Raw genomic sequence first — 25361 nt, 5'->3', positions numbered from 1 at the left:
GATGACGCTGAGCCTCTGATTTACTCATTCCTGTGGCTGTCATCATTACTCATGATATGAGTAATACATTTTCTTTATTGATTTAGTCATCACTGTTTGCAGCCAAATTCATTTTGTATACAGAGATATAAGCAGATACTGTCAAATATCTTTTTTTGCACCCAACTTCATGATGCAATTCTTAAAACACTTATATGCACTATATTATGTTCAAACTTGGTGGCAGGCGATTGATGTTATGCATTATATGAATGCTAAGGTTAGTTTCATTCTTGGAAGAGTTTGTTAAAATCTGAAGATTAGAAAATAACTGTTCATCTGTAGGGAACTGGTTAAATAAATTATGGTAGAGCCATATAATGAGATACAATTCAAATAAAACAGAACCTCCATTTGTTCTGATATGAAATAATTTCTAAGATATTTCTAAGTAGAAAAACAAAGAGTCAGAACAGTATACAGAAGACTTTGAAGTCCATAGTCATGGAAAAACATCTGAAGTTTACTGCCAGGACTGTTGTGGTACAGGAAAAGAACTTGGAAGGTGGACTCAAGACCCTAAACAGCTTTCACCATGGATGGGTCCTCTGAGGACATTTAGCGACGGTGTGACTATAAAATACCATGTTGCCAGTGACATTTTCACAGTAAGAGAACTATAATGCTCGGTGGGGGACCTATGACATGGAAACAGCTGGCAAGATCAATTTGAGGAGAAAGCATCAAAGATTGTGTGTGTTTGTAGCCAGGCTGCTGTATGTGATCTCACATATATGAGATACCTATTATTAAGGTATTAAAGAATTTTTTTTTAATTGTATGCATAGAAACTCTGGCAAATCTCAAAAATAAACACAACCTACCTATCAAGCATCAATATTTAGCTAAAAGTAACTAACATTAATCAAAAGTTCGCTGTGTGCCAGACACTGGCCTCAACTCTTTATCCAGATTAATTTATTCAGTCCTTGTAGCAGTTCTATGATGTGGGTGTTATTGTTACCATTCTATTTTTTACAAATGGGTAAATTGAGGCATCAAAATGTTAACTAATTTTTTGGGATCACACAGCTGTTAAGTGGTAGAAGCAGGACTTGAACCCAAAGTCTATGCCCTAAAGAATCCACTCATTGACCTCTGGGGTTATTGGAAGGATTAAAAGAGCTTGTATGTGCTTGGCCAGTGTTCTCCTTAGCCAATGGATCTCGAAGCGTAGTCCATGCAGTGTTATAATTTGCTAGAACTGTATTTAAATTCGTAGTAATGATGCCCAGGTTAAGCCAGACCTGTACCACATGCTGACGTGTTTCTTAGCTGGTGATACATAAAGTTCCACCCAGCAGGAGAAAGAATGAAGCCATACCCAGCTGAACCTTGGAGAACATACCTAAGTATTGTATATATAGTTACCACCTTGCTTTTTATCCAGTAGCCATTTATTGGCCATCACTATGGACTCAGCAGGGTATTACTCTTTGATCAATCAGTGATACCCAACATGGCCTTAGGAGGTACCAAGGCCCTACCATTCCCAGGCTGGCTGGGTGATCTGTGCATACCAAAACCAGCTAAATAATTCGTCTCGTCAACTTAGCTTCTACATGGGATAGAGACTTCATACTCCTTCCTTCCTCAATGCCTGTCATGTAATAGATGCTCAGTAACCAGGCACTGAATGAAGGAGCCTTCACAGTTGAACTAGTAGCGCTGTCTTTTTTGCAAGGAGCACCTAATAGGAGTTCTCAGCCTTGGCTGTCTGTTACAGTCACCTGGAGAACTTCTAAAAATCCCAGCCTCCAGCCAGCCATACCAGCATATCTCAGGGTGGGGAAAAGGGAGAAGGACCGGGTGTGAATAGTTTTGAGAGTCCCAGGTGATTCCAGTGTTCAGCCAAGCTTGAGAGCCCCCAGGCTAGCATGGAGAAGCTAACTTGCAGAGGGTCGATCTACAACCGCCACATCAGCAAGGGTTACAGTTCTAGACACAATGGGTAAAACTCAGATGGCCTCCTCAAAAGCTGCCCCTGCCCTCTACTTCTTTGATGAGTGTGAGCTGAGCTGGAAGCAGCCAAGGTCCTGTCTTAAGAAGTTCCTGCGCACAGTGAAAGGTATAGCTGGAAACATTTATGCTGGAAACCCTGACTGAGTGATAATTCTAAAAATTATTGCCATATGTCTCCAGCAGGGATGGCGGGGGTCACATTAGCTTCCTCCACACTCCACAGCCTCCCTTCCATCAGCTCCTCAATCCTTACCCGACCCGGCCCCCAGAACAGCTCCATTTAGTCTAACAATTTTATGGAGCATCTAGATTCCTTGCAATAGGCCAGGCCCTGGAAATGCAGATGTAAATCCGACATCGCCCCTTCCCCGGTAGAGTCACAGCCCCGAGGGGGGAACAGGAAGTCAGTAGAGGGCTCGGATGTGGCGCCATCAGGCCAAGATGGAGACCAGTACGGAGACGCGAGAGCTTAGAGGAGGGGGCTTGAGGGGGCTCCAGAGCGCTTTTGAGAAGAAGCGGTAACAACACGGAGGCATTTTTCTTTTTCTTTGGAAATGTTCACATGTATGTTTTAAAATTTGGAATAATTTTAAACATATACAGTTGACCACACCAATTAAACAAATATTAACATTTTGCCATATTTACTTCAGATCCTTAAAAAAAAAAAAAAAAACTATTTCAAACATAGGGAAATTACAGAGAATAATGTAACAAACACCCATGGGTTAAACAGGGGTCCCCAGCCCCCGGGCCACAGACCGGTACTGTCTATGGCCTATTAGGAACTGGGCCTCACAGAAGAAGGTGGGCAAGCTCACCGCCTCAGCTCAGCCTCAGGCCATCAGGCATTAGATTCTCATAGGAGCACCAGTCCCTGGTGCCAGAAAGGTTGGAGACCTCTGGGTTAACAAATAGGTCAGCTGAGGTAGTTAAGAACTTCCGCTCCGGAGCCAGCTTACTTGGCTGGGCAGTGCAATATTGGAGAGGTTACTTAACCTCTCTGTGCCTCTGTTAGCCAGGAGGTCAGGGTGGGAATGTCCACTGCAGGGCACGGGGCAGGGAGACCCTGGCTTCTGTGGTCAGAAAGAAAGGTGAGCAATGGACAGAGGAGGAGGCTGGAGAGGTAGCCCGAGCACATCAGAGAAGGCGGTCAGCAGCTCGGGCACTGTCCATGAACTCCACCTGGGAGCCCATTTCCCTGCACACCCACTCTCTCCTCTCTCCCAGAAAACTCACATCTCCCTTTTAATGAGTCTCTTCAAAAAATAAACATAAAACAAATGATAAAGAAACCTCACCCATACTTGCTCCTCAATCTGGAAAATTTCACCATTTATGGACTAACTTTGGGGGAAGAGAGGAGACGCAGGAGAGCACAGGAAGGGGGCTTACCCCCCCTGAAGTCATTGCCACCTTAATTCCCTGGAGTGGGGGTGGGGCTGGGGCAGGAAATGAGTGGTTTAGGGCTGAAGCCCAGCCAGAGCACTAGGCTCCGTTGGCCCAAGTTATGGTTTTCTGAGAACTGTGTATCCCGCCAGGTGGATATTTCCTGCTGAGTGACGTGGTAAGGGAGCCCCCTGACTCGTTCAGTAGTTAACCTGACGGAAGCACACATGTGGCTTGTCAGGCATGAATATCTGCGAGGAAGGCCTGGGGTGTAAGTAGAGACTAGCGCCCAGCCTCGGTTGGAAATGTGCTCTCCCGTCAACCCTCAGCAGTACCATCATTTTTTATCACAAAATGGGCTTTCCCCTCTCCCCCCACCTCTGCTTCTCCAGCATCCGTTCCAGCCGCTGCTGAGGAACAGCTGCTCTGAGGCCCGTCTCTCATCAGCTGCCTTATCTCTCTGATGAATAATGGTCCCCTTCCCCGAGCGGCAGCGGCTGCCTGGCAGGAGGCCCGCCCTGCACGGAGCAGGAGGCTGACAGCACTTGGAGGCCAGGCAGCTGTCAGAGAGCGTGGCATTCCCACCCCACAGGCCCCACTTAGGGTGAAGGCAAAGCTCCTGCCTCACAGAGACCTGCCTCCCGAGGCCCCACTGCTCGGGGAAGCAGCAGCTCACCAATTCAACCATTCCAAGCACATCTTGGGACCCCCCCGCCCCAGGGTACAGTCACCATTCTGGATGCTGGGGAGCAGAGACATGTGGGTGGGCACTGTTTATGGGAAGTGTGATTTGTACCTACTAGTATAGACCTCTGTGCTTCGTAGTCTTGGCACCTTGAGAGCATGTTTAATCACTCCAGGTCTCAGTTTTCCTCATGTCATATGGGCTGAGCATCGTGTTGTGTAGATGCTGTGGTTCTCCTCCCAGATCCCCTGCACCAGCCAGTGCGCCGCTCCCCCAGCACTGTGAGGCTGCAGTAACGGCTCTACCTCTGGCCTTCCCCAGAGCCTCTGGCTGATGGTAACTGCATTCCCTGACATAAGCAAGAGGCCAGCTCCCTCTTCCACCACTCCCCCTCCCTTCAGGGTAGTCAGTAACTGAGATTGGGGACACAAAAGCCCAGCCATCTTTCCTCAAGGTGGGAGAACTTGGTGGGACAACGTGCTCCAGAACCCCCTGGGGGTCAGGCTAAGACTAGACTCACCCACAACTATCACCCCCCTCTCTGTCCTGCTTCCCTCCCCCCCCCTTACAGCTTTTCTTAAAGAGCACCCCCTCCCTCCATGAAACACAGGCGTTTGAAAACCTGTTTTGGGCTCTGCTTCTAGGAGACCCAGCCCAAGATAAGTACCTACTTCACAGGGGCTTTGTGTGAGGATATGATGAGATATGACTTGAAAAGCCCCTTGTAGGTGCCTGGCTGGCACTTGGCAAGTACCCAGTCGTCAGTAATCATGATTCTTATAAACTGCTGCTACGTGACAGAAAGTCACAAGAGAACTCAGACAGAGTGACGGAGAGGTAGGCGTTGAAAGCCTTGGTTCCAAGTCTGGAATTGGAGGCAGTCATCCCAGAAAGGGCCCTCGGAGGTCATATAGCCCAGTTTTTTTTTGGTTTGGTTTGGTTTGGATTGGTTTGGTTTGATTTGGTTTTGGTTTTGCCGATGAGGAAACCATGGCCCAGAGAGGAGAAGCAACACTTTTAGGGACGCACAGCAAGTCAGAGGCAGAGCTGAGACTGGGCTACATCATGCTTTTTCCCTACGCAACGTGTTATTTTGGAATCTTCAGACCCTTTTCCCCTGCTCGTCGTTGAAATTTTGTTGACTTTAGATGGACCAGGACCCTGAGAAGTGAGACCATTTCCATGTGCATCTCCTAAGCACCTACAATGTGTTGCACACCTGCTAGACACCAAGAAAAGAGTCACAAACATGTGTGCCAACCCCTGGTCGTTATAGAGAGCCTCACTTTTCAAAGTGTGTGTGTGTCGGTTGACTTTATCCCAGGAAGTGAGTAACACCGCCCGCTCCACACAGGAAGTTTTAGTAAGAGTGAGCATCAAAAGACCGATCAGAGCAGGCCGGTGGGCAAGGGCATCCCGGGGCTCACCTCGTTTCCATATTCAACACATAGCAGTATTCTTATTTTCTGCAATGCTCTCTCTGAATGGTTGTTTGCCATCCCTTTCATTTCATCCCCCAGTATGTACAGAGTGGCACATGTGAAATGGATCATAGCTTCTGAAGAATAGCTGTCATCTCATGTGGTTGGCATGTAGGGTGCATCCTGGGGGGTGGGGGGGTGGGGTGGCCACAGTAGAACTTGAGAAGTAGACCAAAATCATACCAGACACAAGACTCCGTTATCATGCTAAAGCATTTGGGCTTCGATCTGCAAACAGTGGACAGCCTCCAAAATTCTTTGTCCAGGAATATGACATGCTCAGCTGTGTTTCCTGCAAAGACCTCTTGGCAATGTGCAGAGGAGAAGCCAGAGGGAAGACCCCGCCCCAGGGAGAGACAGCCTTGGACAGGGAAGAGTTAAGTAAGAGACCACAACCTGTGAGCTGTCAGGAGACATATGGGGCAATTTTCCACATGAATAGGACACTCTGAGTGTGACAGGGATGGAGGTCAGGGAGAAATCATTGAGGAAGTGAGATTTGAGCTGGGGGAATAGTTGAGGGGCAGTTCCCTAAGCTTAGGGTCTGGCGTGGACAGAGTGCAGTGTGTGTGGTGGCGATGAGTTGGAGGCAGCGGGGCCAAGGCACCTGGACGGAAGGGTTTCTTAGGAGCTAGAGGAACTGGAGCTAAGATAAGGCCCAGGCCACTTTCTGGGGAGCACCAAGCGCCAGAGGCACAAGCATGAGCTCCCATCTGTAGGCGGTCGGTGGAGACTACCCGAGGGTTTTGAGCAGCAGGGTTGCAGGAGAAAAGCTGGATTTCAAAATTAGTCCAAGAGTGGAGAGTAGAATCAATTGGTACCAGGAGTCACCTCCCGAGGAGGAGATCATGCACAGACAAGTTTGCTTTGCCTGCATGATGTGGTCCCATGTTAAAATAATAATAATAATAATAATAATAATAATAATAATAATAAAACCTGTATTAAGATATAATTGACACATCGCATTTTATTAGTTTTGGTGTACAACATGATGATTAGACATTTGTATATTTTGCTGAATGATCACCACAAGTCTAGTTAATATCCATCACCCACACACAGTTATAAATTTTTTTTCTAAAAGTGGAGTATTTTTCGAAGGAGATATTTTATGCAAAAGACTTCACCTAAAAGGCAGGTTTCTGGCTTCGTTTGAAAACTCAGTGGATTTGGTAAGACTAGGCCAAGGACTTTCACATGGCCGTGATATGCTGGCGCTGAGTGACAACTGCCCCCTTCAGCTGCTGCTCTGAGTCTCATTGGCATTTTCCCCATGGCAGTTCTGCTTTATTTACTTTTGTTACCAGTCTGCCCAGTAATTTATTATTATTATTATTTGGATGAGTAGTCAGCATTTAAGTAATTGAGAATTTCATATAAATATTCAGATTTGGGGTACTTTTAAGAAATCATTAGAGCCACCTGGGACCTCATTCCTATGTCTAGGGCTTAGACTGGTCTCCAGTTCAGGGTCTCCTTCTCTCTTTACTGTCCGCAGAGGCCTGTGTTAGCTGCCCCTGACTGTAGAGGTCTCCTACTGCAAAATAAAATGTTTCTTCTCCTCAAGTCATTATCAAAAGTGGAAAAATAAAAGATAGAGTAAGATAGAGAGCATGCTTCCAAAACAGAGAAGAGCATTGTGGAAATAAGAATATTTCTATGTGTTTAACATGGAAACAAAGAGAGTGTGTGTTAGAAGAATGAGAGCAAAGATGCTACTAAAAAAGACTGGCCCACTTCATCCAGCCCGATGTTCCCTGCTGGGGCCCTGTGGCATTTAGCTTGGGAACCTCTGGGGCAGAGGCAGAGAAATCACTCACCACTCACCACTCAACTGTCGGGATTCTGAGCCGGGTCCTGTGTGGCAGAGAGGAAGAAGATGAAGGACTTGTGATGTGGGATTTGGAGCTAAGGGTCTGTTGAAGTATTCTAGGCAGGAGGCAATGGTGGGGGTGAGGCACGGGGGGTGGACCAGAGCGAGAGAAGGGAGGAAGAAGTGTAGCGACAAATCCGGACACTTATGGAGGGAAGAGTCAGCCACTTTGACGGCTCCTTATATAGGGCGTCAGAGAAAAGAATCAGATGATTTCAAGGGACACCGTGGGCTCTTCAACAGAAGTCAGGAGACCGGCTCTGGGGAAGGAGGGGGTGGTGCTGGTAACTTGGGTCTGGGCACAGTGGGTCTGGGGCGATGGTGAAATGTTCCGCTGGGTGGCGGTGCTGGCTGCACTGTGCTCATGCACGTTGGCCTCGAAGTGCCCAGGTCTCATGAGGACCTTGTCCTTCCTGTGCTTCATCTCCCCCTGCCTTAATTTCTTGAAAAATGAGGCTCTCAACACTCTCTTCCTTACAGAGTCAGTGTGGAGATTAGAGATAGCATAATTAAAAGCCTAAAAATGATTCCTGGGGAAGTACTCTATAAATCTGAGTCATTTTCACTACTGCCCGTGAGGACAAGGTGGGAAGCCCACCGAATGGAGATGATTCCATGGGCGGAGAGCCAACACAGCCTTGGAGAAGAGCCATAGGAAGGGAGGAGCCCGGAGGAAGCAGCGGGAACACAAGGGGAGAGGGCGTCTTTGAGGCAGGGCGGAAAGGGTTGAGCAGGGTGGACAGAGATCATCCTACAGAGGCCACTAAGGATGAGAGGAGCTCACGGCAGGTGGTCTCCAGTGGGGGGCTTTTCCCCTCAGAGGACTCTTGGCAATGTCTTGAGACATTTTTGGTTGCCACAACTGGGCATGGGGGTGCTATGGCGTCCAGTGGACAGAGGCCTGGGATGTTTTTAATGCCTTACAGTGAACAAGATAGCCCCCCTCCCCCCACAACAAAGATTATCCAGCTCCAACTGTCAATAATGCAGAGGCTGGGAAACCCTGCTCTAGAGCCAGCAGGCTTTGGGGTTTGACTTATGGTTCTACAGATATGTGACTTTGCCAAGTCCCTTAACTGCTCTGTGCCACAGTTTCCTTATCTGGAAAATGGGGATGATAATAACAGCTGCTTTCTAGGACTGTTGTCAGGCTTAAATGAGCAATGATGTATAGAGAGCTTAGAATAGAGGCTCATAGTACATTAGCTGTTATTAGAGATCAGGGAAAGTGAGAGCATAGCAGAAGCCCTTTGACCTTGGTGGGTGGCATTTAGGAGCAACTTCAATGGAATAGAAAGGGGGCTGACACCAGATACAGGGTCCTGGAGATGGGAATTGGAGCCAGCAGGTATGGACCCCCTTGTCCAACAGGAACAGCAATGGAAGGAAGAGGAGAGAAGGGAGGGACTTGCTTCACATTCATTTATTTATTGATGCCAAACCAAAGTTCTTGTTAATGCCCAAACCACACTATAACAACAATGGAAAATTTCAAAACAGGAGAAATCACGTGCAGCCTCACCACCTTAACAAATGAGCAATTTTCCGTCTCTCTTTCCAGGATCATCATTTTTACAATGTTTTAGTCGTAACAGATTCTCTCTTCTATTGTTTTATGTCACATGAAATTGTCTCACAGCATTTTCCATTATTACATCATTATTACATTTATCATTTTTTCCAAAATAAAGATAGTCTCATTGTTTTTTCCTAGTTATGAAAATACTTTGTGTTCTTTTCTTTCTTTTTTTAATGTAAATAGTACCATAAAGTGTAAAGAAGAATGTAATAACCCCATGTCCCATCTCACTCTTCAGAGACAATCAGATTAGCATTTTGATGAACGTTCTTTCAAACAAATCATGCATTTATCAACATGATTTGTTAATTTTTTATGTAAATATGAACATTACTTAACTATCAGTCAGTCCATTTTCAACCTTGAATCAAAGTTTTTCTTATGTTGTGGTGGGGATGGTTGTTTTGGTAAATGGGGAAGGGGCTGTGCAAGAACAAAGCAAGCCAGAAAGTTCCAAAGCTGCTAGAAAGATGAAATATTGGGGTGTGCAGTGTAGTCCTTTCCTGAGGCCTCTGTAACTAAGTATCACGGACTAGGTGACTGAAACAACAGACATTTATCCTCTCATCATTCTGGAGTCTGGAAGTCTGAGATCCAGGTGTCAGTGGGGCCACGTCCCCTCTAAAGGATCTAGGAGAGAGTCCTCCCTTGCTTCTTCCTGGCTTCTGTGGCTGCCATCAATCCTTGGCATTCCTTGGGTATAGACACGTCCCTCCAATCTTTAACTACTTTGTCACATGGCGTCCTCCTCTTCCTCTATGTGGTCTGTGCCCAAATTTCCTACTTCTTACAAAGATGCCAGTCATTGGATTAAGATGTGTTTCACTCCAGTGTGACTTCATCTTAACTTGATTAAATCTGCAACAGCCTATTTCCAGCAAAGGTCACCCTGGCAAGTAACAAGACTGAGGTCTTCAACGTGACCTTTTGGGGGACACAAACCCATAACATGTGGGATGCCGAGGGTGATGGAGGAGTAGGATGGGGCAGGGTGGAGCAGTGAGGATACCTCTGAAACCAAAGGGAAGGAAGAAACCAGGAAAAGAGACCAAGGTTCCGAGTTGAGGAAGCCTGCTTCCTCCAGCAACTTGCGGCTGTTTTATCAACCTCCTAGTAGTTTGCAAAGAAGGCCGGGGATTCCTCAGAGAGCCTGGCTCTTGGTAAATCCCGCCAGGCCCCTTCTCCACCGTTGTCACAGGGCGCAGCTGGCAGCTGCCTGCCGGCCCCACAGGCCTCGCTGCAGCATCCTGTTGTCCTCTGGCCACCAGATTCTTGGTTGACTGCCACCTAATTTCTTTTCAGCCTGGACTAATTTCTTGCAGTCCCTGGGCTAGCAGGATGCATTGCTAATTCCCCAAATCCTTCCATATGGCCCATTCAAACCCCTCCGTCTATAAAGTGTACACACGCCTCCGTTCTATCCTTGCTGCAGCACAGTGGTCCATAGCCTTCAAGGGCACAGAGATCCTTTCAAAGTCTTGATCTCTCCTCCCTTTTTTCTCAGAACATCTGTTTTTGCTGCTTTACTAAGTTCTCTTTCCCAGATTCAGTACTGAGGTTGAATTTTCAGAAGTGGAGAGGGATGGAAAAGGATTCTGAGTAGTGTGGAGACAGTAAAGAGGAAACCTGAAGTCTCTTTGCTGATGGACGCAGATGTCAGATAGTCTGGAGCCCTCCCAGACAGAGCTGGGCTTAGGTCTGGACGTGATGGGTCAGCCTATGACAAAATCAGCAGCATCATCGCCCTTTGTCAACTCGGCTCTTGAGGAAGAAGGGACAGCTATAGAATAGCAGTCAAGCAGCCAAGAATAATGAGGCTTCCGCTTACTAACTTAGGTCCCAGGCAAAGCCCAGCCAAGACATTTTCTTGCCATCACAGGCTTCTGCTTATTTGAGGGAAGTATTATACTTCATCAGTAGTTAAAAGTCACTCAGCCTTTGGCCCCCTGCCTCCTGACACTGCCTGAAGCACCTAGTAATCTCCCAGCAACACATCACCTGTCCCATCTCCACCATTTAATTATGGGTTGTCTTCGATTTCCTCTCTAGTGCTGACAGTCACTTCTGAGAAAGACCTGGGATCAGAAACCCAAATAATACAGCTCACATTGAGTCTAAAGCCGAAATAAGAAAACCCAGGTACAGCCTGCAGCCAGGATGTGCCAACTTGTGTGGGATTGAAGGAGGCCTTCTTGCCCAGGCATGAAAGACACAGGGGGACTGGGGAGACACCAGGGCAGGAAGGGGTTCATGAGCATTGTTGCAATTTTTTTTACCCAAACTCATCATACATTATACTCTCACCGTACAACCAATTGCAAACTTTGCCACTTCCTCCCAATATCTGTCAGAACAATAGCGGTGGCAAGCACAGACCTGATTCAACCAGTGTAGGAAAAAAATGGAACTTAGGAACTCAAATAATTCTGAAGATAAAAATGGCTCTTGTGTCAGGCTCAGCAGGATTCAGGGATTCAACTGTTATAGACAGGGCTTTTGTCTCCTTCCTCGTCTCTGTTCCCTATAGCATTTCTATTCCAGATCCCTCCGTGTAGCAAGAAAATGGTCTCCATCAGCCCCAGTTTCCATCACTCTGGCTTACCTGGCCACTCCTCTCTCCCATCACTTAAGATGAATTCTGACAGGCCCATTGCATCAGAGATGCAATCCTACCCCCCAAGGGGAATGTGGTTCTCTAATTCGAGAGGATTTTATCATGAACTCTGTTTGGAAAAAAAAAAAGGAATAAGGAAGAAGAGGAGGAGGAGGAGCGGGGGAGGAAGAAGAAAAAAAGAAGAAGAAGGAGAAGGAGGAGAAGGAGGAGAAGAAGAAGGAGATCCTGAGCATATAACACAAGAACCAGCACAGTCCACTCCACTCCCCACTATGAAGGTCTATCTGTTCATGTCACAGGTGTGATTCCCTCTACCTAGAATCACCTCAAATCCCTGCCTACACGAATCCCTATTTTTCTTTCAAAACCCAAGCCTTTCAGTATACCCCCGGACAGGGTTGAACACACCTTTGGATCATATCAGCACCTTGTACATGACTCTGTTACGTCCTTCACTTAAGTATTAATTTAGCAAATCCTTATCCTTTAGCATTGTACCCAATTCTTCTTGGATCATGAGTTTCCTGAAAATGAGAATTGTGTCCTGGTCATCTCAGGATCTCCAGCCTCTACCAGGGTGCTTGGCCCACTGTCAGGGCCTGATAACTGCTGGTGGCCACATCCTTGGATGTTTGGGTGACATGCAGGACTTGGCTGTTCCCTGACTGGATAGAGAACCTGGGGTGCTGGGTTGGAGGGAGGAGCTGCATGCCACAGGTCACCTGGCTGGAGTCATTCATGTCTCTGCATTTTTTGCAAATCCCACGCATCCCAGGCTGTCAGGAAGGACCTGTGCATTCTATATAGCAATGGATGGCAAAATTGGAACACATACCTTATTTACCCTCATGGAAAGTATTTATTTTCCACATATTGTATCTGAGAATCTTAAGAATTCAGGGGGTCCAACCTGAATTCCTTGGGGTTAATCTTCTTAGTGATGCTAACATACCTCAAAAAATATGGAACTTGTTACCTCGTAAGGCAGCCCTGCTGGTTATTGGGGGCCACATGTTATCTCCTGGCTACTTTGGCCATCAGTTCTAGTTCTCTAGGACCACAAGGGAAAAGGTGTCTTCCTTTTCAAGTAGATATTCCACTTTGTGTTCATTCATTCATTTACACATACATTCATTAACTCCATCATCTACTGAAAAACACTGGTAAGGGCTATTTTGTCCAAGACAGGCAGGTTCCCTATTCTCATTGAGCTGACTTCTTTAGAGGGGACAGACATCCAACAAGCACCTAAACAGATCAACAGGAGAAATACAATTGTCACGAGAGCTGTGAGTAAAGGAAAATAGGGCAATATGAGAGTTGGGGCAAATTTCCAGAGTGAACGGGACAGGTTTCTTTAAAGAAGTAAATTTGAGCCAATGAGTGAGTGATGAGAACAAGGTATGCACATACGATTTGTAAGAAAGCAGCCAGGCAGAGGAATTAGAGGAAGAGAGGGTGTCGGTGTGACCTGAGTGGAGGTGAGGGGGAAGAGAAAGGCAGAAATGAGGATGGAGATGTGGTCAGGAGCCTGTAGCCATGGTGAGGAGCTTAGGACCTATGGTCGGAAAGAGGGTTTTAAAACAGGGATGTGGTGTATAATTTTGAAAGGGGACTTTGAATACGGACTCTGAGGTAGATTCCTAAATCCCTGAAGACCAAGAAGTGGTGACCACTACTTTTATTTCAAAGAATCAGAAAGATTCTGATGTAGAGGTGAATTCTAGAAGTCTAGGAGCGAGAGAGTCATGATATCTGGGACCAGAGTCGCCGTATTCACAGACAGGCCACTGCATACTCCTCTTGGAATACTCTTGGAAGGACACCCTCTCTTTCTAGATAGCTGGATTTCCATCCCACCCCATCCCCCAGGCTGTATCTTCCTTATGAGTTCTCCACAAACATGGACAACCAGGAGGCTAGCCAGCGTGAGACCTCACAGCCACGCACCATTGTGTTCTGGGAAAAGAGTCATTAGGGCTTTTCATCATTGCGCAATCATAGAGTGCAGTTACACAGACCTAGATGGTACAGCCTACTGCACACCTAGGCTGTATACCAAACAACACGAGACTAAGTCAAACACAAGAAATGATGCAATCATGAGACACGGTAAACGCAAGGTGTATGAGGCTGCTGCTGGTGTAACATGGTATACCTTTTGCAGCAAACTCTTTTTAAATATACAAAGACTACACTCTAAAATAATGCAAAAAAAGTATAGAATAGTAAGTACATAAACCAGTAACAGTCGTTTATTATCATTATCAAGTATTATGTACTGTTCATAATTGTATATGCTGTACTTTTGCGTGCCTGTAAGCACACTAGGTTTGTTTACACCCTTGTCACCACAGACACGTGAGCAATGCATTGCGTCACACCAGCCATGACAGCATTAGGTGATAGGAATTTTTCACTCCATGATAATCTGTTTGGGACCACCGTTGTCTCTGAAATTTGTTGTTGACAGAAATGCCATCATATGGCGTGTGACTGTAACGATTTCCTTCTGGAGCAGAGTGGAGTTACCCAACATGAGCCACCAAGTTTGCCACCACAGCTGTCTGTGAGGGACACCACCCTGCCAGGAGGAGGGGCATCTGACTGTCAGAACCAGGCCCCCTAGGGTGCTCACAGCAGGGAGAGAAATCAAAAGGGAAAGACTGATAGATTTGACTCAGAGGGAATGGAAAAAGTGTTTACATGTTTTTTAAAGACGCACAGCCAAAAAAAGCAAAGCTAAGCAAGCAACTAGTAAAAACCTTGCCACACCAGGTAGGTGAAGGTCAGCATCCTAATACGCAGAGCTCACATCAATGAAGAAACAGTAGAGTTCCAGTTTTTAAAAGCGGAAAAGATGTGAGCAGACTTTTATAGAAAAGAAAATGCAAATGGTGAATGAAAATACGCAAACTCACCAAAATCAGGAACTGCAAATTAAAATAGCAGTGGGATGCAGGGTATCTTTGGGGGAAAGTTGCTTATCAAATTGAAAAATAAACTTTTAGAAAACAGGTACTGACGAGGCTGTGTGGCAGGTGATGTACACCTTTAAAAAAGAGTTACTTTTTTGAGTACCTTACAAAAAGTTCATACCCTTTAACCCAGTAATCTCACTTCTTAACTCTGTTAACAAAATAGTTTTAAATTAAGGCATTAGCTTGTGTGCAATAATGTACATGTGTGAAATATTGGAAGTAGCTTACTTGATAATGGTAGATGATTGGTTGATTTAATTATGATATATCCATTCAGTGGACTATTAGGTGGCCATTAAAAATGATATTATTGAAGATATTTTGGTAGTAGGGGCAATGTTCACACTATAATATTATATGGAAAATGGCAAAATAACACTAGAAAACATGAAGTCAATTGTGAGCGTGAGAATGCATATTATATACCTTAAAAAATAGATAATTGGGTTGTAATGTACATATAAGTAAACGCTTAGAAAGGTTATTAGGGATTTTCTCTGAGTTGAGAATTACAGGTAATTTCATTTACTTCTTTGCGTTATGCAAGGTTTCTTTTCCTTTACAAAATGAACGTGTATTACTTTTAAAATCGGATGGAAGCAGAAAATTATTATGTTTTAAGTCAGTGCTCTCCGTTGTCCTCAGACCCCTGTTAGAGACACACACGTGCCCCTTCGCCCCTTCCTTCTATCCTTCCTCCTTGCTGTGAGAGCCAGCAAAGTGGGGCGGAGGAAGCAGGAACGCGGGAGAGACCTGGCCGCAACTCTCTGCTCTGTCATGGTTTTGCAGGGGGACTTGGGACACTGCCTCGCTACAGGCCTCAGTTTCCCCATGTGTAAAATACAGGGGTTGGACTGGTTCAGTTCTAAGAATGCACTAAGGTCATAGGCATAATAATTCCAAGCTTCAAACCCATCCCTAATCCTAACCACAGAGTGACGTAATTGACCGTTTCCGTCAGCACAGTGTCAGCCATACCCATGATATCGCAGTCCACGTGGCCACCTCCGGACAAGTTACAACTTAACCAGGAAGACCCCTGCCATTTCCTTTGGGGATGAGGACGTGACGATTCATTCCTTCAATACATACTTCATTCATTCCTTCAACACGTTCTTATTACACCTCTGTTTCCATGGCGCCAGGCCCCGGGGTGTACAATGAGGCCCAGGCTCAGAACTATTTGAGAAATGTCTGTACCTGTATTACATTCTTTCCTTCCGTCTTCAGTGGGAGCAAGTCCTTTCCCTTTGAGAGTTATTTTAATTTACCTTCGAATTATTTTAAAGAGACACAATTTATTTGACACGAAATGTCTGACTCTGGACGAGCCAAATGGATCATACCATTTTGATGTGAATTACTTACCGTGAGGCTGATTTTCTCATGTGAGTTAGGAATGAGGAATCCAGAAACAGATGGATCCTTGGCAGCATGAGTTAAACAATGTGTCAGTCCACCCGGAGCCGCGCAGTGGAGGAAAAAGTGTATGGACTTGGAACTAGATGATCCGAGTTCAAACGTGGCTCCTCCGCTTCTCAGCTTTGTCACCTGGGGAAATTCATAACTTCTCTGAGCTGTAGTTTTAGTTTTTCTTTATTTTTTTTTTAAATCTATAAAATGGAGAAATAGCTCCTATCTTAGCCATGACATGCCAGGTGTGTTTGCAAGCACTAATCAGGATGGTGTCTCCAGAGGGACCTAAGCGTGTACTCAGCCATGGCATTAGTACTCTTATCTGTTTCCTTGAAAGGGACAAGACACACTTGAAATATACAAGGGAGGGAAGAAGCCATGCTGCATGGTGGCTGAGAACCAGGGCCACAAGGCTACAGAGACCTGGCCTGCCACTTACCTGCAGCACATCTTTTTGAACAAATGACTTAAACCTTCTGAGCCTCAAGGCACTGCTCTGTAAAACGGCATTGATAGCAGCAAAGCCACACATCCCAGGGCCTTGCGAGGGAATCAGTAATAGGTGCGTTCAGTGTAGTGCCCCTGCAGATTCCGAGTTGTTTGATACATTTTTCTCTGACTGCTGATGAAATACGTGTTCAGTGTAGGACATTTAGAAAATAAGCTAAAAAGAAACGAAAGATAGCGTGAGTCATTTTCAGCCCTTTTGCTGTGCTTGCATCTGACCCTCCTCATCCACAGTCCCGCACCCCATCCCCATTCTGAACTGAGGGTTCCCTGAGTGCGGCGACCACGCCAGGTCAGTGCTCTTCCCGGCAGGCTGTGGCCTGATGCCCTGGTGTCCCCTCAGTTCATGACGTGTTAATGATGCTGTCGGTGCCTCTCTTGGCAGATCCTTCAAGCCGGACTTCATCCTGGTCCGCCAGCACGCCTACAGCATGGCCCTGGGCGAAGACTACCGCAGCCTGGTCATCGGCCTCCAGTATGGAGGGCTGCCCGCCGTCAACTCCCTCTATTCCGTCTACAACTTCTGCAGCAAGCCGTGGGTGGTAGGTGACGGGCCAGGCTGACTTGAAGTGAAGTGGGGGGTGAGGGACCCTCCCGGCCCCGAAGCAGGCCCATTCCCCAGCACGGAGGCCTCAGTAATGAAAGGAGTCTTTTTTAAGCAACTGAGTAAGAAACTTGGATTCCAGTTCCCTTGTTATTGCCTAACAAATACTATATAATAACATACTATGAAACAGTGTTATCTTACAATCATATTAGTAGTAAGCGGAGGTGTGGTACCTGACTCTTCTTGCTAACATTCTGTCACATTGGTTAACAGCAGGCACTGTTTATTGAGCACTTAGTAAATGCCAGAAAACTATGTTGACTGTTGTGCAATCTATCATTATTGTGTGAAGTGGGCTCATGACTCCATTTTACAGAAAAAGAAACTCCACTTCAGAGCATTTAAGGAACTCACCCAGAGTCGTGTAGCCAGTGAGGGGTGGAACCAGAATTTGAAGCCCTCTTTCCAACCCCAAGACTGGATTTCCTCCACCTTTTATTCATTCATTCATTTACTTGAGTCTCCATTTAAATGTTACCTGTAAGAGAGGCTTTTCCTAAAAAAAAAAAAAAAAAAAAAAAAAACACCCTTCTACACCTCTAAATACTCTCAAATCCCTTACTGCTTTACTTTTCCCCTAAATACTTATCTCTATCTAGGACGATGCTTATCCATTCATTTGTGGCTTTCATACTAAAAGTAATTCATTCATGCAACAAATATTTATTGAGCACCTACTGTGTTCCAGGCACTGTTCTTACTTCTAGGAACATGGCGGTGATCACATCTGACCAAAACCCTGGCTTCTACATGCTAGTGGAAAGAGGCATGTGCAGTACATTAATAAATATGCCAAATTAGCAATGCATCATATAATAAGTGCCAAAGGTGGAAATAAAGCAGGGAGGAGGGGCGGGAAAGGTGGAGGTTGTAGGGATGGAGAACGTGCTCTGCGAAGCTCTTAGCCGGCTTGTCTCTGGTTTCGTTGTCTCTCCGCATGGTCTCCTGGTGGTAGGGCAGCGGTTGAGAACAGGGACTCTGGAGCCAGACTGCCCAGGCCCAGGATCTTTCATCTGTCAGCTGTGTAGCTCGAGCAACTTGCTTAAACTCCCTGAGTTTATTTTCCGTATTTGTAAAATGATGGTACTAATAGGGCCTTTCTGGTAGGATTATAAGTTAATACATGTCAAGTGCTTAGAATGGTGGCTGGCATATAGTACACACTCAATAAATGGTGACAATTATTATTGTCCCTCATACATGGAACAAGGTCTCTGCAGAGCTGGCACTCAGTTTTTATTGAATGAATACATGCATTAATTTAACAGATGTGGACAGTCTTTAACCACTATTTTTGAGGCTCTGGTATCCTCATTCTACCCTAATTGAAAATTTCGGCCCATGGCATCCCAGATTCAAGTGCCACTGTCCTAAAAGAGTCATAGATAGTATTGGTCCACTTCTTCTGTTTTTCCACATAATCAACTGTGCTGAGCCCTTAACATGCTCATTGTACTTAATTCTCAGAACCCTGATGAGTACATTTTGTTACTTTCTCCATTGTATAGGAAACTGAAGCTCATGTAGTTAATAGTAAGTAGTGGAGCTGGGCAGCTCTAAAACTCATGTTTGACCATGTAATTACTCTCCCTCTCTGGACATCAGTGTCCCTATCTGTGAAATGAGGACTCCCCATCCTTTGTATCATATCTGAGGTCCCTCAAACCTTCTAACTGACTGCATGTTAGACCACACCTGTAGGCTACAGCACAAGAGTCAGATGCTCAAGGCCTGGGATCGAGTGGGAGGTTTCACCATACCAGGTAACAAATGTTGACCAATGTTCTCTTCTCTTCTGCCCTAGTTCTCTCAGCTTATCAAGATCTTCCATTCCCTGGGTCCTGAGAAGTTCCCGCTTGTGGAGCAAACGTTTTTCCCCAACCATAAGCCAATGGTAAGTGTCCTTTTTTACTCTGCTTATTTGTGTGATTTGGAACAACCGAATGTTTATGTTCTCGGTCTATTTGAATGGAGTAGGTGGGCTCGGGGGCTGCTCCCTGACCACCAGGGCTCTAAGGAAGAGCCATGATGTCCTGTGGAATGCCTGGCTTTCCAAAGGAAAGCGTCATCTCTCCAGGTGAAATTTTAGGCAGTAGGTCAAATGACAAAGGTGGACAGAATTCCTTGGAATATCAGGAATTTTCAGCAAATAAGGGGACAACTTGAACTAGCATGTTGGATCCAAAGTTTGATGATGAGGGTAGAAGTTGTTTCAGAGGTAGAATGCTGTTTTACTTGAGCCAGACCTAGTTTCAACTCTTATTTTAATAAAAATAGAAATATCTGATTTGCATTGATCGTTGACGGGCAGTTTCCTTGTGTGTCCCCTTCATATTCTGACTTTTGCGTATATTTGAGGTCATCTCTGGGAAGTGGTTGGAGCTTAAGTTGGATTATGTGGTGTCGCCTGCCATTTGCTGAGTGGGAGAGGGTACCGTCTGTTCGAATGGGGTGGAGAGTGCTCTGTCCCACAGCTAGAGGAAGCTGGGTGAAAGAGTTCTGGGCAGCTGGAAACAGCCCATGACATGCCCGCTTGCATCATTGGTGGTCTCCTTAAACTGGTCATAGGAATGCAGGGCCGCGGCCTAACACTTGTCTGGGAAGGAACGTGAGTTTGGGGGATCAGAATAGTTAATAGGGTATCTGGTAGTGCCAGCTGGAAGCAGTGGCCTGCTTGTAGAATTCCACGCTCAGGCTGCTGAGCCGGACAGTCCTGTGTGGAGACACACGGGTAGGACTGCAGGCTCTGCGAGGGGGGCAGGGGCAACAGTCTCATCAGATGGAGGGGTTTTCCAGTGATTACCTTTCACTTATATCTGATCCAGTGAGAGCCATAGAATCCAGGATGTGCTGGTTGGAATAAGGGCATGTGGACAATGGCATAGCCCAGTAAAGCATGGACATAGCGGAGAAAATTCAAGGTTCATCACCAAACCAGCCTGAGTTTGACTCCTAGTTCTACCTATATACTGCTCTTGGGCGGTGAATTAATCTCCGTGAGCCTCAGCTTCCATCGCTGAAAACCGTGGTTGACAGTGGAACAGCCTAATTGCTGAGATTTAATGAAATCATGTGTATAGAGTGTTATGCCTGGCATATGTTAGGTGCTCAAAGTAGAGTCGCTTTAAAATAGGGCCAAAGCTATACCCTAGAATGTTGTCAACAATAGGATGAAAGTTGGTTGGAGGGTCTACAGCCAACCCAGCCCATTCAGGGCAACATCCCCAACTATGAGCTCTGGGGGGGGCCTTGCCAGCTGCAGTGAGGCCTGTTAAGTTACTGGCATTCCCCACTAGGCCGAGCCACACTCAGAACTTCAGTCAGGCATTCGGCTTCAAGGACTGCTGTTTGCAGCCTTCCCCCACTTCCACTTGGTTGAGATTCTTGGGAAGAAAACAGGGAAGGCCAAGTCAGGGCTCCAGTCTGAGAACACCTGTACCACTCATAGGTAATTAGATAAAGACCCAGATTCCATAGCGCTGTGGAGAACTCCGGCCATAGAATCAGGGAACAAGGAGGTCAGGGCTGGATGAACAGCCGGGAGGAAATCTACAATGCCTCTCCTAAAATCCCTCCTGCCTGGGAAAGGACTGGGGCAGGGCGGAGCCAAGCTGCAGGCGAGGAGAGAGGGACACGTGCAGGGGCGGAGCCAGGGCAGGCAGGACCAAGCAGCTTCCAAGGCCCACTCTGACCTGTAGAAGCCCCAGCGGTGGTCAGGACACAAAGAGGCGAGAGACTGCAGGTGTGTGATAGAAATAAAACCACTTTACTGTTTAGAATAAAGGACACACTATAAAAAGTGAACATTATGCAACATTACAAGACAATATACATTCACGGAATATAAAATTCATAAATAACATGGAGGAAAACTGTAAACAGTGCTACAAAATTTAGCAACAAATACATTCCTTCTAGACAGGATTTTCTCTGGTTGGTTTCTCTCCATCACTTCTGGGTCTCAGGACAGCAGACTGGCTAAGGGAGAAGGCGGGGGTGTGGGAGAATCTATGAAGCCCCTCTCCTCAGAGTATGAACCGGACCCTAAGTTCTTCCCCTCCTCACACCTCCCAAGAGCCCATTCGGAGGCTGTTGATATCCACCTCTCCTACATGCCCCACATTTTGTTTTGCTTTAGCCATCAGATATTCAAAGTTTTTCTTACATAAAACTAGTTATCAATATTTTTACTTTAGGCAGCCACATGCCAAACACTTGGGTGTCATTTTAGGGTAATCCATATTGACGATCGTCAAGGATTAAGTATTGTCTCTCTTGGTGTCTCTGAGATAGAGCTGTTTCAATAAATCATTTATTTCTTGAATTTCTCAAGAACCATGATATGAAAAATGGTGCTTGTGGGCTGTAGCTTGACCATCATATGGGTCTGGGGCTGGATGAGGGTGAAGCACAAGAGTCTCCCAGAATTATCTACTTCTGCCAGACGGAGCGCTGGCCTGAGAGGCAGAGCCTGGGCGTAGCGCTTCCTGGATGGGGAAGGAGAAGAGATGGCCAGGGAAGGCCAAAGGATCCTGGAATTACAGCTCTCAAGGCCCAGGATTTTTTTGGAGAGATCATAGCTTCCCAATTGGGTGGGCAAAGGGACTATGGGGAAAAAAGAAAGAGAATGCCCCGTAGACTGCCCAGGGCCAGTTGGTCCAGAGCAAGGACGTGGACGTACTTGCTATTTTTCCCCTCCTCCTCCTTCCTCCAGAGAGCACTGGGATGCCGACAGAGCAGAGGCTGGAGGAGTCTCAAGTGCTAATTCCTTCTAGTGTCCCCAATTCGCCAGTCTAGCTGCCTGCACGATAGAAGTATTTACCCTCCATTCCACTGTAGAATTTGATTCAGGAAAATGGCGGCATGTGGGTTTCAATTTTTTTTTTCTCTTAAACACAATGTACACATATTATAGCCTACACATGACATAAGATTTAGCAAAATAAAACGTTCACGATATGATTGAAATACAGAAGTGTCTCAGCTACATAAATGACTTTAAATTATACAGTAAGTGAACAGGTGAAATAAACAAAGCTATAGCTTATAGAAAGCTCCAAACCCACCCTCTGACAACATTGCTCTGCAAAGGAAACCTCTTTGCCCGGGACCTGCTGTTCTCCTTGCCAGGGCTGGGCAGATGGGACTGTGGTTCTGCCGACCTGTCTGCAGGACAACATCAGGTGACTCATGCTTAGGCCTCACCCCAAGTCCCTCCTATGTGAGTGGAGGTGACCCTGCCAGGGACCAAGAATGGTCAGATGCCTCATGGAGGAGAGGCCGATGTCTGATTGTGGAAGGGCACTTGTGGGGGTTGGATCAGGGGTTCCACCTTGTAACACTTCGAGGTTAAAATAAAGAAAAATTTAAAACACCAAGTCTGGGGCCTCACCCCTTAAAAGCCACTAGCCTGCTGACCTCAGCTCCCTCTGCTCACACTGCCCCATTGAGAAGGCGACGCCTCCTCTTTCCCACATGCCGAATGTTATGACCACAGGTGAAAGGTACAAGGTAATGAAATCAATCCCAAGGAAACTGATGCCTGTTCTGTCTTCCTGCTCTGGGGTTCTGCCAAACACCCTGCCTGGGCATTCGTGTGTGCGTGCAAGACATTACAACGTGTTGTCTGCTTCTTTTTGTTCTCCTGTTTTAATTGGCAGCTCTGTTTCCTAAAGCGGAATGAACTGAAGATACAGACACTAACAGAGGAAAAATACCCATAATCTGAAAAAAGAGAGCAATCATGTTAAATGTCACCATCCTACCATCCCCAATTCTGTAAAATATACCTTACTGCCCACTCTCAGCATCTCATTTTCAGCACTAAAACTTAAAATAATTTTATTTAATCGGGGAATTTATATTATAGTTTTATTTCAGAATAATACCAACGACAAAATCCCTACAGCCGATTGCAGAGTCAGGCCTCCCCTGTGACCACCAACTTAAATCCTTGAGGTAAGGACCTCAGCAGGTGGCATTCACCCACCAGTGCACTGGAGTAAGAGGGGCAAGCTGTCCCCAAACCCAGTCAAGGTGGCCGTTTAGCCTTGGCAGGCCAATCTACAGCTTTCCCTCCTGTGCCCAGGCCCCTGACCCACACTGACTCTCATCTCCCATCTGAGCCAAGCCAGTAAAGCAGTTAAATGAAGGCCCCAAACATGAAGCAGGAGAAAAGGAGAGGGACAAAGGTCAGATGACCCCAGTTAGAGGAATGCCGAGGGTGTTCAGAATCTCAAATTTTAATTAAAATGAAAAAAAAAAAAGTCAACTTGGAATGTCATGATTTTCTTCAAACAAGCAACAACAACAAAATAGAAGAGATAAACTATTGGCGTATTTAACAGCATTGAACAGAATTCTGTGTCCTGTAAAAATATCAGCTTATGTCCCCGTGTGGGTATATGCAAATGTGTGTACAAACACATCCTCCTAGGTGAGCTAAACACTACTTCGGAAATAGTATTCTCTACCCAATTCTACTTGGCTATATCTGTGGATAGTGTATGGTGTGTGTATTTCTCCAATTTACATAAAGGCAAGCTCCTGGCCAAATCTACTGAAGAGTTTTCCAGGAGGAAATAGTGTAGGAGGCAGGGAAAGGAAAGACATTCATCTCAGTCTTTCACCTGAACTTTTGTACAAGGCAGGCAAATTGCCTCCTGACCTCAGGCAGATGTTTAAGTCTTCGCCAATTAAGAAAGTTCTGTTATTCTGGCCTGGCTGCTTGCTGCAGACTCAGGAACATCTGGTCAACCCAAGCATCTCTGGGCTGGGGGAATTGTGTGTGTGCTACATCATCTCAGACTCTCTCTTAAAGTTTCTTCCTTCCCTCTCACACTCCTACATGCAGACGCAGACAGACATGGTCTGGTTGGGACATGCATTAGCATCTCCTCGGTGTGTTAGGTCTTCTGCATACCTTGAGTCTGTCTGCTTGCTGCCCTTGACTGATTCTGAAACAGTTGGCTTTTCAGCAGCTTCCTTGTCTGTGTCTTTTAAGGACTGGGGAGGAGAAGAAGGGCAAAGGGAGGAGGGTCTGGGTGATGACGAGGTGGGGAAGAGGAAAGCGGGGTAGGTACTACAATGCCCAAATGGGGTAGTTTTTTGATTTTCATTTTCCTAAAAAAATATAGATTATGTTATCACGAAGGAGAGGAGTGTACATTCCTCATTCTCTCTGGCACGGCACCAAAAATTCCCGGGTCCAAATGGGTGATGTCGAAACCCAAAAGGGGGTAGGGGTAGGGGACCAGGAGGATGTTTCCAAATAAACACCATAGGACAGCATAGACTTTAAGTGTTCGAAGTGCTAAATTTGCGAGAAAACAGGCACTAATTTCATTGTCGTCATCTGGGAAGAGTTAGTGTCCCAAGGGAAGCTCAGTGGGGAGGGAGGGAGGGAGGTGGGGCAGGGTCTGCCGTTCAGGGGTCTGTGGCATTGATGATGCTTTTGTCTGGGGGGGCCCATCCTCGGTACCAGCTGCAGTAGCCACCCTTCTGCCGGATGCAGGCGTAGTGTTTGGACTGGTAGCCGGGGTAGCCGAAATTGGAGAGCATGTCGGTCCAGAGACACTCATTCTTGGAGCTCACAAAGCAAGGCAGGTAGTAGCAGGACTTGATCTGCAATTAGACAATAGCCATCGGTTGGTTGGTAGATCTGCCATGGTGGACCCGAGCCTGAGCCTTGCCCAAGTCTGGATTCAGAACCTGGGACCTCTGCAGGTGGGGCCCAGTCACATGAGTCTCTAAGTGAAAGTAACATGAATAACACTCGCTAACGCTTAGTGAGCAACTACTGTATGCCAGACATTCTGTTAAGTGCTGCTATGTTATTCTCTTTAATTCTCATAACAGATAAACCTCCCTTTTACAGATAAGGAAATAGAGGCTCGGAGAGGTTAAGTCACTTGTGCCAGGTTACACATCCAGAAAGTGGTAGAATTAGACATTTGAGAGAGCTATTTCTCTCAAATAGTAACAAGGATGAAAGATCTCAGCTGTTGTAGGGAGTCAAGGAATAAGAAAAGTTAAAAGCATAAACTTCGGAGTCCAGCTGCTCCAGGTTGGAAATGAGATTTATAGACGAGGGCTACTTACTTAAGGCCTCTGAACCTCTATTCACTCATCTACAAAATGGGGGTTATAGTAATTAAAATTGCACAGAGTCGTCAGAATCAAGTAAGAGAACAGCCCAACTCCCACCCACAGGGGCAAAACTGTGT

The 25361-nt window shown here is 46.1% G+C and overlaps 2 protein-coding genes across 8 annotated transcripts in view; one reads left to right on the top strand and one right to left on the bottom strand.

Annotated features, from left to right (window-relative positions):
• The window catches only part of SYN3 (synapsin III), a 400752-nt gene that overhangs the window by 116063 nt on the left and 259328 nt on the right, over positions 1–25361 (top strand). For all 7 annotated transcript variants that reach the window (XM_036236074.1, XM_036236076.1, XM_036236073.1 and 4 more), the window contains 2 exons: positions 16915–17071; positions 18941–19030. In XM_036236074.1, coding sequence (XP_036091967.1) covers positions 16915–17071; positions 18941–19030 — 247 coding nt within the window. The remainder of the gene's footprint in view (positions 1–16914; positions 17072–18940; positions 19031–25361) is intronic.
• TIMP3 (TIMP metallopeptidase inhibitor 3) overlaps positions 20882–25361 on the bottom strand; it is a 55987-nt gene continuing 51507 nt past the window's right edge. Inside the window, exon 5 of the mRNA XM_016161649.2 lies at positions 20882–24759. Coding sequence (XP_016017135.1) covers positions 24562–24759 — 198 coding nt within the window. The 3' untranslated portion in view covers positions 20882–24561. The remainder of the gene's footprint in view (positions 24760–25361) is intronic.

This window comes from Rousettus aegyptiacus, unplaced genomic scaffold (genome assembly GCF_014176215.1).
Source record: "Rousettus aegyptiacus isolate mRouAeg1 unplaced genomic scaffold, mRouAeg1.p scaffold_m13_p_2, whole genome shotgun sequence".
Taxonomy (NCBI): Eukaryota; Metazoa; Chordata; class Mammalia; order Chiroptera; family Pteropodidae; genus Rousettus; species Rousettus aegyptiacus.
This window is presented reverse-complemented; position numbering and strand designations above follow the sequence as displayed.